The sequence below is a fragment of the Melospiza georgiana genome, chromosome 14 (assembly GCF_028018845.1).
Source record: "Melospiza georgiana isolate bMelGeo1 chromosome 14, bMelGeo1.pri, whole genome shotgun sequence".
In the NCBI taxonomy this organism is placed as follows: domain Eukaryota; kingdom Metazoa; phylum Chordata; class Aves; order Passeriformes; family Passerellidae; genus Melospiza; species Melospiza georgiana.
This window is the reverse complement of record NC_080443.1, coordinates 1,846,885-1,859,885: the sequence shown is the minus strand read 5'-3', so window position 1 is coordinate 1,859,885 and position 13,001 is coordinate 1,846,885. Positions and strand designations below refer to the sequence as shown.

The following is a 13,001-nucleotide window of genomic DNA, read 5'->3' as shown; positions in this document are numbered from 1 at the left end:
TGATACACCCTCTTTTTTTTCCCTTAGTTCCTTCAAGAGCTCCTTGCCCATCCAGGCTGGTTGTCTTCTCCATCAGCTTGTCTTTCAGCACACAGAGACAGTTTGTTCCTGTGTCTTGAAGACTTCTTTCTTGAAGTATCTCCATTCTTCCTGGACCCCTTTGTATTTAAGGGCTGTTTGCCAAGGCACTCTCCAAATCAGTCTCTTGAACAGGCCAAAGTCTGCCTTCCAGGAGTCCACAGTGGAAGTTTTGTTGATGCCCCTCCTCATTTCACCAAATATTGAGAACTCGATTATTTCACGGTCACTGTACCCCAGACAGTGGTGAACAGATCAAGTTCATTTAGGGAACTAAATTCCCTAATTTATCATTAGGGGATCTCCTGGTGATATCCAGTACCTGGACTCCAGGGAGGTAGCACCTACCTCCAGGGAGGTAGCTTCCCTGTGGAATGGATCTGGTCAATGTACAGGGCCCTCAGTTCCCCTTAGAAGGGAGTCACCTACTACCACCACCCTTCTTGTTAATACTTGAGGCTGTGATCTGTCTGACAGCCCAAGTGCAACTGGGAGACTCTCCAGACAGAATTTGTTCCTTAGTGTCATCTGCCTGACCCTCTGGAGCCAGGGCCTCATAGCTGTTCTGTCAGGGCACCTGGGTGGGTGATGGGGGTCAGGACAGAATTTTATTACCTCTCCTGTAGAGACCCATTTCCATTCCCCACTGTCTCTTAGGTCTCCTCCTTCTGCCTGCTCACAAGATGGGCAGGGCTCCTCTGGTTCCTGCTGAGCTTCTCTCAGGGTTGGACGGGTGTAACTCCACCAGTTTATTTATTTTTCACTCTCCCTAATGCTCCTCAGCCTTTCCACTTCTTCCTTAAGCTCTGCCACGGGACAGAGCAGATCATTCACCTGCTGACTCCACACACAGGTGTCTTTTGCACTAACCTCTGATCTTAGCACCAGGCCAGACCCTCCCTGCAGCCAGGGGCCTGGGCAGCTTCGTCCTTTCTAAGGGTTCTGTTTGAGTTAGTGCACTCCTGCTGGCAGCAGCAGCAGCAAGGGCTTTTCATCATTTGTAAACTATTGCTAGGGAAATAAAAAAGCAGAAACAAGAAAGAAAGAAAAAAAAAGGCTTGCATCTCACAACCAGCAAACAGACACAACCCACTACACAAGGAGAGTGAGTCACTGCACCCTTTCTGCTCAGCCAAGCAAAAACTGAAAAACTGCTGGGCCAAAACTGCTGGGCCAAAACTTCTGGGCCAAAAGTGCCGTGGCAAGCCCCTGTGTGCTGCGGGCCAGGTCACTTGCACTCCCCAGAGCCATTTTAAATTGCCTGCAAAGAACCAGGAGATCAACCCTTGCCCGCTTGAATGGCTGGTGAGAGGGTCCTTTAGTGCCCTGGGCTTCTTGGTTTGCCACTGTTCTCTATTCTCACTGTCACTGTTCTCCTTACACTGTGTTTGACTTCCATACAAGCTCTGTGTGGTAAAAGAAAATCCCATGACCTTCTCTGGCTACTTCCCTGGGCTGTTTATTTCCATTTTTTCCCACTTCCCTGCCTCAGCCTGTACCCCAGGTGATCCACTTTCCCCTCAGAAGCAACTACGTTTCCCCAAAGTAAACTTCAACTTGGTTTTGCTTTTGTGGGGTTTCTTCCAATTGCATCTGGTTTTATGCCACTTTGTGTCCTAGACTGTCACCAGGACATGTTGTTCTTCCTTACTTCCAGTCACAGGAATAGTTTTAGCTCCAAGGCCACTGTCCTGCTGCCAGAGAAGCTTTTGAGATCTCAGAGCAAAGAGGACTTTTTATGAGAGGAGATAATGCAGGATCCTTTCCCTTTCAGGACATTCTACTACCATGCACTGGGATGGGACCCAAAAAGCTGTGGATCATGAAACTCCAGGAGTTTGCTGTCTCCCTCCTGCACAACAAAGTCCCTTCCCCTCTCAGAGCCTCTGTTTTCATGCATATAAAGCCTTGAATGTCACTGAAGGGATGTGGTGCCTGAATTCATCAATTTCCTGTGGCAGTGCTCTGGGATGCTCTTGGGAAAGGCAGAGTAGGGAACGGGGCAGGTCCAAAATGAAAGAAACAAAGAGTGATGCTGGTAACACGTAGCTGCAAGCCAGCTTCATCTCCCCTTCCCAGGGAAGTCCTGCTCCATGATCTTTTATCTGCTTTCCCCAAGTAGCTCAGTGGTAGGAAAAGCCAGCTGAGGTGGTCGGTGGATTCTCCTTCAGTTTTGGCAGAGGCTTTGAGCCAGGAGGTTCTCTAGAGGGCTTCTGGCTTTGGAAAGCTCTCCTGAGCTTGCAAGTGTGGAGTAAAACTACCTTGTGCCAGTGAACAAGTTATCCTCTGATCCATCTGGGACTCCCATGGCTTGGGGTCAGCCCTTGCTGGGGAGCTGCTGCTGCTCCTCCCCAAGTGCTTTCTCTCCTGCACTCCCACTTCTCTCTGCAAATCTGTGGCTCATGAAACCATCTGCTGGCCTTGTCTCTCCCTGCGGCTGCAGGCGGCGCAGTTTGCTGCACTCACCGAGCCAGGTGAGGCTGGAAAAACTCACAGAGGAGAAAAAATCAGAGGAGGAGAAAGATGAAGATGGCGCTGCTCTCCTGACCAGCATGGCCCAGGAGAAGATGGCAGAGGTGCAAGAAGACTCCATGATGTTCTCTGATGACATTTTTTTCATTGAGCCAATGGTAAGTGATAGCTGAGAACCCCATTTTCCTCCTCCTCCCTGCTCCTCCTCCTCCTCTCTGGAGCGGCTGCAGAGCTCCCTGCTGAAAGCATTTGTGCCCTGCAGGCTCCAGGCAGGGCTGGGAGCCTGACAAAGCCCAGCTCTGCTGCCAGGCTGGAGCTCAAGGCCCTGCCTGCGTGTCCTGTCAGTGTCCCAGGGAGCAGTTCCTGTAGGCAGGGGCTCCCCCCACTCGTGGGGCTCAGCAGAGGCTGTTGGAGCACTGCCAGCTCACACACTGACCTGAAGCTTGCAATGGTTCCCTGGCAAAAGGAGGCCAAATTCAGCCCAAGTTAATGACAGAAATGCCAATCCCCTCCTGTAACCATGCCTTGCACTGTTTCTGAGTGTCCCTTCCAGCATCATCTGTGAGCCTGGACACAAGGGTGGAAGGCTGAAATGGGCCTTTGGAGTTGTCCTGCACACAGGGACAGAAAACCTTTTCCTTTTCTGGTGATGCAAGCAAAGTGCCACATGCTCCCATCAACCAGAGCCCTGATTCTGAGTACTGGCATTGGGAGAGATGATGAATGCCTGCTGTCTGAACAGTGCAAAATCTCTTCTTATCTTGGAGTAAACCCTAGAATAATGCCAACCTCTGCTTTCTTTCAAAACAGATTAAACTAATATTTTTATTTCCAAGGAAGGGGATCATCATCTCTTCTTGGTTACTCCTATGGCCCATCTGAGGCCAAGTGCACAGTGGCAGTTGCATCCCACTGTAGCTGACAGCAGCATGATGGGACCAAGAGCTTGTGTCAGAGCAGCAGGAATATTGTGGGGAGAGGGAGCTGATCAGCTGAGCATTGAGAGCTTCCAGCACTATGTTAAGCTGGGTTTGGAGTGTTTCCTTGGGCTCCTTGTGTTGTTCACTCATCACTGATGCTCTAAATCAAGGCTTACAGGACTGTGGTTGAGAACAAGAAACACGAAGTTTGAAGAGAAATGTTTTGCTGTCTTTCTGTTGTAGGAGGGAGAAATCGGGCCGAATAGTTCGGCCGGAATCAGAGTGACCTTTAAACCCCTGGACGTACTGGGGTACCAAAGTATGGCTTACCTCAGCATCTCAGGTACAGCTCCTTCCCTCTGCTTCTCTCCCCCTCAGTGAAGCCATGGTGCCAGCCTGGGCTCCCATGGAACTGCTGGGAAGAGTCCCTGGTCAGCAGGGCAGTGCTGGCACATCCCCCCTGGCCCTGCAGCTCCCAGGGAGTCTCCCGTGCTGGGCCAGGGCTCAGAACAGCCGTGTCTGGGTTACCAATCCCAGAGCAACCCAGGCAGTGCAGGGAGAAGTTTTCATGCCATGGCTTTGCCAGCATTTCCTCAAAGGCCAAAGAGCTACAGAGCAGAGCAGCTTTAGTGAACAAGCACTAAGCCCCTCTAGACACCTCCAGGATGGCTCCATTTGACATGGATTCATCATCAGGCAGCAGGAGCTGAATTATAAATGTGCTCCCTGAGCCTGGATCCCCTCCCAGTGCCCAGACATGGCTGAGCCCCACTGAGCCCAGGGTGGTTGTAGAAGGAGCACCCTTGGCCAGCACCTGCTTCTGTCCCTGTGTGGGAATTGTCACCTTGCAGCTCACAGTCTGTGGAAATAGAACACAGTGCTGAGGGTCAGAAATTGAGGACTTTGGCAATGAAGTTGTGTGCTACTGGGCCAGGTAGTTTGGCAATTGCTGCCTGGCAATTTGCTCTTAATGAGCTTTGTGCCTTCCCTGAATGGATTTCAGAGCTCCTCTAAGTGCATGGGAAAGAAACCACAGAATTCTAGCATGTTCAGGATGGAATGGGCCTGAAAGATCATCTAGTCCCTTCCCACTAGATCAGGTAGCTCCAAGCCCCATCCAGCGTGGCTTTGAACACTTTCAGGGTTGGAGCCTCACCCTTGGGGAATCTGCCCCAGTGCCTCACCACCCCCATAGTAAAAAATTTCTTCCCTAATATCTAACCTAAATTTCTTTCAATTTCTACCCATTACTCCTTGGCCTGTCACTACAGGACATCAGAGATGTTTTAAACTCAGCAGACTGCTGGTTTAAATTGGAAAGCAGCCCGAGGAATGGGTTAGAAATTAGAAGTCAGCCCCAAGGGATATCTCCTGAGGGAAGAGAAGGGTGCATATCTTCTCCTGCAGCATCAGGAGCTGGTTGCATGCAGCCTGGAAAATGCAGTGGAGCAGAGGGAATGATTGTACTGCAATGGACATCTCTCCCCAGGCCGTGAGAGCAGGCTGCCCCTGCGCCTCAGAGGGGAAGGCCAAGGACCCTTGGTCGAGTTCAGCTCTCATACACTGAACATTGGGAATGTTTTTGTCAACTCTTCCCACATCCATGAGGTGAGCAGCAGGGCTTGGGATGGATCCTGATGGCTCCTGAGGCAGCAGTAAGCCTGGTGGAGCTGTGGAATTCCTGCCAACCTGGGCACTTGTGAGCAGGGAATATTTGATGGACTGCCCAAACCTGGGGGGGTCCCAAAGGTGTGTCTGTTGTTCCTGAAGCCCCAGTCCCTGCTTTTGGGCAGCCTTCCTTAGGGATCAGCTGGGAGGCTTCCTGCAAAACAACCCCTTGGCACATGAAACCAACACTGCCTCCCAAAGCTGCATGTTCAGAGGCTTTTGTGGCAGTGCCAGACACAAGGCCCCTTTGCACTGGGCTCTGCAGAAGCAGCTGCAACAAACTGGCTGCCTTGGGCTTCAGCCCACTGCAAACAGCTTCCAGCCAAGTGTCCCTGCCTATTCCTGGAAGTCACAGGAAAGCCATCCAGCCTCCTGGCTCAGTGCTGGCCCTTGCTGAAGGCTTGGGAGTTCTTTCCCTTGCTGACCAGTCCCTCACCACACTTTGGCCTCGGTGCATCTCTGACCCGAGAAAGAGAAAAGTGCTCCTGGGAATAAAGCAAAGGAGTTTTCTACCTATTTGCCTCTCCCTCCAGAAAAAAAAAATAAATCAAGGGAGAGCAACTGAAAGATGTAGAAAATGAGGCTCTACATCATGCCAGACACTTTCCAAAGTGTGGCTGTGGAAGGGAAAGACAGGCTGAGTTTTCTCACCAAAAGATGGTGCTGTCTCTATGTTTTGATGCTGATGCCTCATTCTCAATGTATTGTTTTCATGGTCTGGGAAAAGGTGACGGAGCAGATGGTGCTGTTGGAGCTGTGCTCACTGGGGCAGCAGCAGCTCTGGGGTGATTCCCTAGGCAGCTGCAATCAGCCCACGTTGCTCTCAGGGCCAGCTCTCCATGACCTTGGTGCTGCTGAGCAGAGGGGCACTGCTCTGTGCCCATGGGATAAGCCAGGGTGACTGCAGTTCTGTGGAATTGCCACTGCTCTGCATGAAAACCCAAAGGCAGAACTTGTCCTGTTGAATCTTTGGACTTCTGCCATTCAGCAGCACAAAGCATCTTCTGCCTTTGCTGGGTGCTCATTGCATCATTGGACAATAACTCACAAGAAAGGAAGGTTCCACATGGATTTCCATTTTGCTTTCTTGCTCCTGCAGGTGGAACTGATTAACGAAGGAGCTCTTGATGCTCCCTTCATCTATATCCCTTCAACCACCAACATGGGCTCCTGCTTCAAGTTTGAGCCCGAGGAGGGGATCATTGCAGCAGGTGGGAACCAGACTATTCAGATCTCCTTCAGTGCCACCGTGCTGGGGAGCCTTGAGGAGGAGTTCCAGTTCAGTGTGGCTGGATCTCCTATGCCTGCCATCCTGACCATCAAGTAAGGACCCTGGGAGCTGGGTGGGCACATCTGTGGCTGTCTCTGGGACATCCCCCACCTGCCTCCTTTTGGGGTGGAGCAGAGGAAAAAGGTGTTTCCTGAGGTCTGAATCTCTGCTTTGATGCTGGCATTACCTTAGTTTGAGGCTGCCTCCTGCCCTGTGTGGTGGCTGGGAGCTGGAATGACTCCTCCCTGCAGGGATCTCCCTGTGCCTTGGGCCATGGCAGGCAGTGGCATGGATCAGCTTTGGGCAGCAGCTGCTCTGGGATGTCCCACCTGAACACCCAGCAAGGCCCTCAGGGCTTTGCAGATGGGCCAGCCTGGCTGATTCTGCAGCTGCAGCAGTGTTTGTAAAACCTTGTGTGAATAATCCGTGCCAGATGGGCAGCAGCAGCCTCAGCTCCCCTCTCCCAGCCATGCTGTGGGGACAAGCTGTGCCCCCAGCTCCTGTGCCCAGAGGGCTCTGGTGCCTCCTTTGCACAGCCAGCAAAGGGCTGATGTGGGAGTCAGGAACTGTGCCAAGGACTTGGGCACCCTCCCGTGGGCTGGTGCCATGGCAAGAGACAATCCTGGCCCAGGCACAGGGAGAAGGGCTGATCATAGGGGAGGCAGAGCTCAGGGCTCAGCACCACAGCAGCACAAGGCCTTGTCCCTGCCAGCCTGAGCCATGTGCTGCAGGATAATGGAGTGGAAGCAGGAGAGCTGATGCTGGCTGCTCTGCAGCTTTGGAGCTGGGCTGCTGCTCTTGGGAGGCACTGGCTCAAGGCAGTGAAGAAATGAATACTGGATTATACCAATGAGATAAGGGAAATGGATTAAAAAGAACAAGAAAGTTATTACTTAGCAAGAGAAAAGTGGTGAGTAGTCTGCCCATAGTGGAGAAACAATGATGCTGGCTTTGCTTTTGGAGGAAACGTGCTGCTTTTTTAGTTTGGAAATCAAGAGGGAACCTTTCACCATCAAATAATTGATTTTCCTCTGTCCCTCCCCCAAAGTGGTCATGGGGTGTTTGTGCATAAGCAGCTTTCTCCTTGAGCAGGGGCAGGTGTCTCTTGTTGAGATGTGCAGAGCAGAGCCAGGGGCAGTCCTGTGAGTACCACACAAGGCACAGTTCACTGCTCCTTGATTTTGAACCAAAAGGCAGAGTGGGCATTGATTGGCATCAATACATGAAATAAACTCATGAGTGTTGTGCAGCTTCAAGTGCTGATTTCAGTGGATGTTGGTGGCTTTTGGAGTGTGTCTGCTGAGTTCAAGGACAGGTGAGGTGCTGTGCTAGATTCAGGACAGCCTTGTTTGGTTGTTGAAGCTCTTGCTCTTGGCTGTGCCAGCTGGTGCACTGCTGACAAGCTGGTCCTTGCCTCTAGGATTGATCTGTCCATTGTGTAGAACTGTTGCTGCTCTTTTCAGAGGATGTTTGGGGCTCCCCTGGCTTCATGTCTCAAAACTGTCTGTAATGATTGTGTGGGTCAAACTCTCCTGAGAAAGCTCCTCCATGGGAACAGCAGTTGCAGCTCAGAAGGAGCAAAGCAGGGAAGCTGTGGCTGGAAGGGCTGCTTTCAGAAGTTTGTGGGGACACCTTGATGTCCATGCCATTGCAGATGGGGAAACTGAGGCACGGAGCCATGTCTGGGTGTGTGTTCGGGGTCCTTCATGGGACCCGCAGCAACCCGGGGGCTTCTCCTGCCTGCCCTGTGCCCAGAGCCCATCAGGGGCTGTTGGCTGCTGCCCCTTGGCTGGAGCTGCCTCCTGTGCCCAGGGCCCTGTGCTGAGCACACGGGGCTGTGTTGGTTGGGAACCCAGGGTGCCCTGAGCCCGGGTTTTGTGCCCCCGAGCCACGACAGCCGGACCTGTGCAATGCCTTTAACCGAGCCATTGCCTGCTCTGTCCTCCAGGGGCAGCGTCACCGTGCCAAGCTTAGAGTTCGATGTCGATGAGATCAACTTCGGCGAGATCCCCTTTGGTGAGTGTTCCCTGGGCTGGACACAGCGTCAGGGATCTGTGCCTTCCAAAATGGAGCCCTTGGACATAAAAGCATCTGTCACTCATGTTCTGCCACAGCAGCCTCTTCAGGCTGTGACCTCCAGGGCTGCTGCTGCCTCAGGTAGCCTTTTGCCATTGTGAGATCCAGTAGAAGCAAGGAATGGAAAGTCAGTATTTTCTGGTGTCTCTGTCCTGCTTTAAAAGACAGATGTCTGCCAAGGAAGGGGAATCTTCCTAGAATGGAAAGAGAACCCCCTCCCTTTCAAACTATTATACTTTTGAAACTACAGAGCTTCCAGGCAAAAAAATATGGGAAAAGGAATAACAGTTCTTTACTGGAATATATCAAGACAGCACAAACAAGAACACAATAACAGAAGTTTCCAACCCACCAAGTAGTGTTTTTCCCCTTTGGCGTAGCTGTGTTCAAAGGCAGGAGGAGCTGCGGGGATCTCAGAAAAGCCCACCCCAAAACTCCTGTCCCTCTTCCCAGACCAAGGGGAATATTCACTATGAAGCCTAAACCCATATTAATGAAGTTCATGAACTTTTAAAAAAACTCATTGACTTTCCTGAGCTGCTTCTTCCCCACCCTGCATCACCACTGAGGCACTTGTTAGGTTGCCTTTTGAATAAATGGAAGAAGAAAGGCAACAGATGGAAATATGGTTCTGAAACAGGAGATTCACCCTACTTAATCTGATTTCATTCCTGAAGTCCCTTCAGCTGAAGGCAGCTGTTTTGTCTTTGCTTCTTTTCAACTGTTGATTGTTGTCTGCATGTGCTGGCCTCAGTCTCATTGGAGGTTTTGACATCTGGGTTTGTCCTTTTTGTGCCTCCCTTGCCTCCCTGCCGGAGTCCCTGCTGGAGCTGGCAGTGGTCACTTGGATGGGCACAGAGAAGCTCTGGGCTGCAGCTGCAGTTGTTTTTTCTCCCCATCTGTGTCCCAGTGACTCTTGGTGAGCAGGCCTGGGGAGAAGTCTCCTCCCCACAGAGCTGGCCAGCCCAGCCAGATGTGCAGTGCAGAGCAGGCTGTGGCTGCTCTGTGGGCTCTGCAGGACATGCCCTCCATGAGTGGCTGTATCTCTGGCTTTGCAGGATGGAAAGCAAATCTCAGAGCCAAAGTGGGGTAAACCCTTGCAGGCAGCACTCTCAGTGCGCAGCACGGCTGTGATGTCCCTGTGTGTGGGTGAGGTGGGACCTGGTTCCTGATTGCTAATCTCAGAGCAAGGCTGGGCTGTGCCCCCAGTTGAGTGGGCTCTGAGCTGTCACGTGCTCAGTCTGTTTGGCCCAAAGCAAGAGATGCCTTAAGGGTCCTGCAGAGACAAGCTGCATTAAATTCATCATGTTCTAGTTCCTGATTCCATCCTCACTTTTTTTTGCTGTAGCTTCTTCTCAAGGACAACTCACTGTTTATATATCTTGAAAACTGAGAGTGTTGGCAGATTGACAGGGAATTTTACAGCTTGAATTCTCAGAGTAAATGCTGGCTCTGGGTGCACACTCATCACTGAGAGAGAACTGGTGCTGGTTTGGGGCAGGTGAGGGAGCTCGTCCCCATCCCAAAGAGAGAAGCTTGCAGTGTTCAGCAGGGCTAGGAGTGGGCATTTTCAAGGCTGCAGTCTGGAATCTGTGTCAAAGGGAACTAAGTGACGATTAATTCCTCACGCAGCTTCTGGGTGAGCTGTAGTTCAGATCATAAAGAGCTCAACTCCAATCCCACTTTGATCCTGCCATGATATTCCCCCAGGATGATGCCCTGCTGGGGGCCTGAATGGCTGTTTGTGTCCTTGCCCAGGCTTTCCCTACACGCAGCGCTGCCGCCTCACCAACAGCTCCCCGGTGCCCCTGACGTTCCAGCTCCGCATGTCGGACGATGGCACGCAGCCGGCTGTGGACAGCCTGGATCAGATCCGCAGAGAAGGTGACCCATCCTGGAGGAACGGAATTCATTTCTATCTGGAGCCCAAGGAGTTCACCATCAATCCCAGCCAGGGCACCATCCTCCCCCAGGGACACCAGGACATCGAGGTACGGCAAGAGCCCGGCCACAGCCGCTGCAGCCCCAGGGCTGGAGCTGCACTGCAGGGTGGGAGGGCTTTAGCTCTGGTGCCAGCTTGGAGCATCCTGGCACTGAGAGATCTGCACTGCTGGGAGGCCTCTGCTGGCTGGCTCACTCGGGATGTTCCTCAGGGAGCACTGTTTGCTTTCCAGAATCATATGCTGAGCTCACAGACCTTATGGCCAAGGCTTGAAGCCATTCTTGTGTTTTTGAGAGCAATTTATTTGATTACAAGTGGGCAGAGCAAGGATGAGGGCAGAAGGTGGCTGTTAGAGAGATGTCATTGTATCAAGCAGTGAGCTTTTTTCCTTGGTCTCATTTCCCCCCTCCTGGGGAGCAGATGATTTGTGTTCACTGCAGGAAGCTCCAGTGGAGACAAAAAAACTGCAGCCATGAACTGCCCAGCACCTGCTGGGCCACACTTTACCCTCAGCTTCCTACTGTAAAGCTGAACTCATTCTGTTCAAGTCAGCAGATTTCCTCTGTGTTTATGTCATCCTAGTCAGATGAAAAATTGGCCCCTTAATTTGAATACAGCGGTGCATAAAGCTTTAGTCTAATGTTTTAATGTAGCTTAATGTAGACTTATGCCCTGATAGCAAGGTGTGTTTACCAGATCTGATCTTCCCAGAAGGCTTTTGTTACTTTGAGACTGCTTTAACATGGACCAGCAGAAGAATTAAGGCAAAATCTGCCCTTTCTTTACCATGAAACAAGAACTGGAGGATATTACACGTGGGTAATGAGCTTTTGTAAGGAAGAATTGACTACTTTTCTCTTGCACCAGGTGACCCTGTGTTCCAACAGCGTGGTGGATTTCTACCGGAGAATGCTGGTGGACCTGGAGGGTTTTGGCAAGGGAGTGACAGCCCTGGTCATCACAGCCAGGTACCAGCCCTTGCCTGGCCTCCCCCGGGCACTGCCTTGCCCAGGCTGGGCTGGCTGCAGCTGCCAAGGAGAAGTGCTGCTGAATGCCCTCATGTTGTGCCAGCTGGACACGAGAACAGCAGTGCTTGGGCAGCAGCCTGTGGTGAAAAGCACCCCTGCTCATAGCCCAGCACAGTCCTGAGCCTTTTTCTAAAGGGATCAGGAATGATATTTTTATTGGCCTGGGGTTTGTTCCTTGGGGTAGAACAAATTTCCCAAGGGCCTTCTCTCCTTCCTGCAAGAGGAGGAGTTGTGCTGGTTGTGAGCACCGTGCACTGGTTTGGGCCACACCAGGCAGCCTGCTGAGAGTCAGGGTCTGGTTCTGTTAATGACAGCACGTGACAAGGGAAAGTGGCTCACAGAAACAGTGGTGAGTGCAAGATCTTATGAGGGGACAGCAGCCCTTGATGGGGCAGGTCAGATCCAGTTTTTCTCCTTCCCTGTGCTTCCTATTTTGAACTTTAATGTTCTCAGACTTAAACCAAAAGTCGTTGTTGCTGCAGCAGAATTCCATGCAGAGGGCAGTCCATCTGATATTTAAGGCATTCAAGCAGTAAGTTCAGATCTGTTTTCATATCTAGGAGCAAACACAAAAAACTTCATTAAAATTGTTATATTTTCTAGATATTAATCTAATCTAACTTGTTTTCCTTCGGAAATGATGTTGTAGTGCGTTTTTAAGTTTCTCTTGTGTTCCCCCATTTTATGTATCATTCTCCTTTTGTCCTTGTACAATGGTTCTTCCCTCCCCAGTTTTCCCGCCACAGCTCTCCGGACAGTTCTGTTACTGTGGTTACCCCTGCCCCCTTCAGTTGTCAATCGCTCAAGTTATGTAACTTCCCCTCCCTTATTTTACCATGTAAGTAAGCTTTTCCTCCTCCCTGGCCTCAATCACCCCCCACTCCTCCCAGCTTTCGAGAACCTTCTTCGCTTTGGGGGATGTAATTGGCTGGGGTCCCGGGGCTCCTCTCTACCCTTGTGTTTATTGGATATGTTTGCATGTCAGTTGTGTTGTGCATCTCCCTATATGTTTTCCTATTTGCTAGCGGGGTTTCCCTCCTTTCTCCGCCCCTTGCCTTTAAAACCTCGCCTCTCCGCTAGCACCCGGCCATTTTGCAGGTCGGTGCCCTCCTTGTGTTGGTACCTGCCATCCTTCAGTAAACCGACATTAGCCCCCAGTAAGTGCTCACTCCCTTTCCTCGTCCCGTCCAGCGCATACAATCCAGCCCGCGATCCGGCCCAGCCCGAGGCCGCGACGCCAAGGGCGGCTGATCTCGGATGCAGCGGAGGCGCCGGCAGTTCCCCTCTGGCTCGCCGGACTGTGAGCCGCACACGCGTTCGCGAAAAATACAGTATTTTATAATAGCCCTGCATTTGTAACTACCAGGTTGTCAGCTTTTGAGAGTGGACAAAGGCTCAAAGCAGAATCATTGTCATCTTAATGAAGACAGCCAGCCCTGCTTTGTCTTGGGAGTTACTGATTGCCCCCATTCCTTTGCTGCTTCCCTTAGAGAGTTGAGAGACTTCCATTCCCTGCAGCCTTTCAGAAGTGATAACAGACACGCATT

The 13,001-nt window shown here is 51.5% G+C and overlaps 1 protein-coding gene across 1 annotated transcript; it reads left to right on the top strand.

Moving 5' to 3' along the window:
* Positions 1-2,630: 2,630 nt before the first annotated feature.
* Positions 2,631-11,971, top strand: LOC131089613 (hydrocephalus-inducing protein-like). Its single transcript, XM_058034438.1, has 7 exons — positions 2,631-2,708; positions 3,714-3,813; positions 4,960-5,078; positions 6,238-6,461; positions 8,357-8,424; positions 10,243-10,475; positions 11,294-11,971. The coding sequence occupies exons 1-7, from the start codon at positions 2,631-2,633 to the stop codon at positions 11,573-11,575; spliced, it is 1,104 nt and encodes a 367-aa protein (XP_057890421.1). The 3' UTR covers positions 11,576-11,971.
* The last annotated feature ends 1,030 nt before the right edge of the window (positions 11,972-13,001 follow it).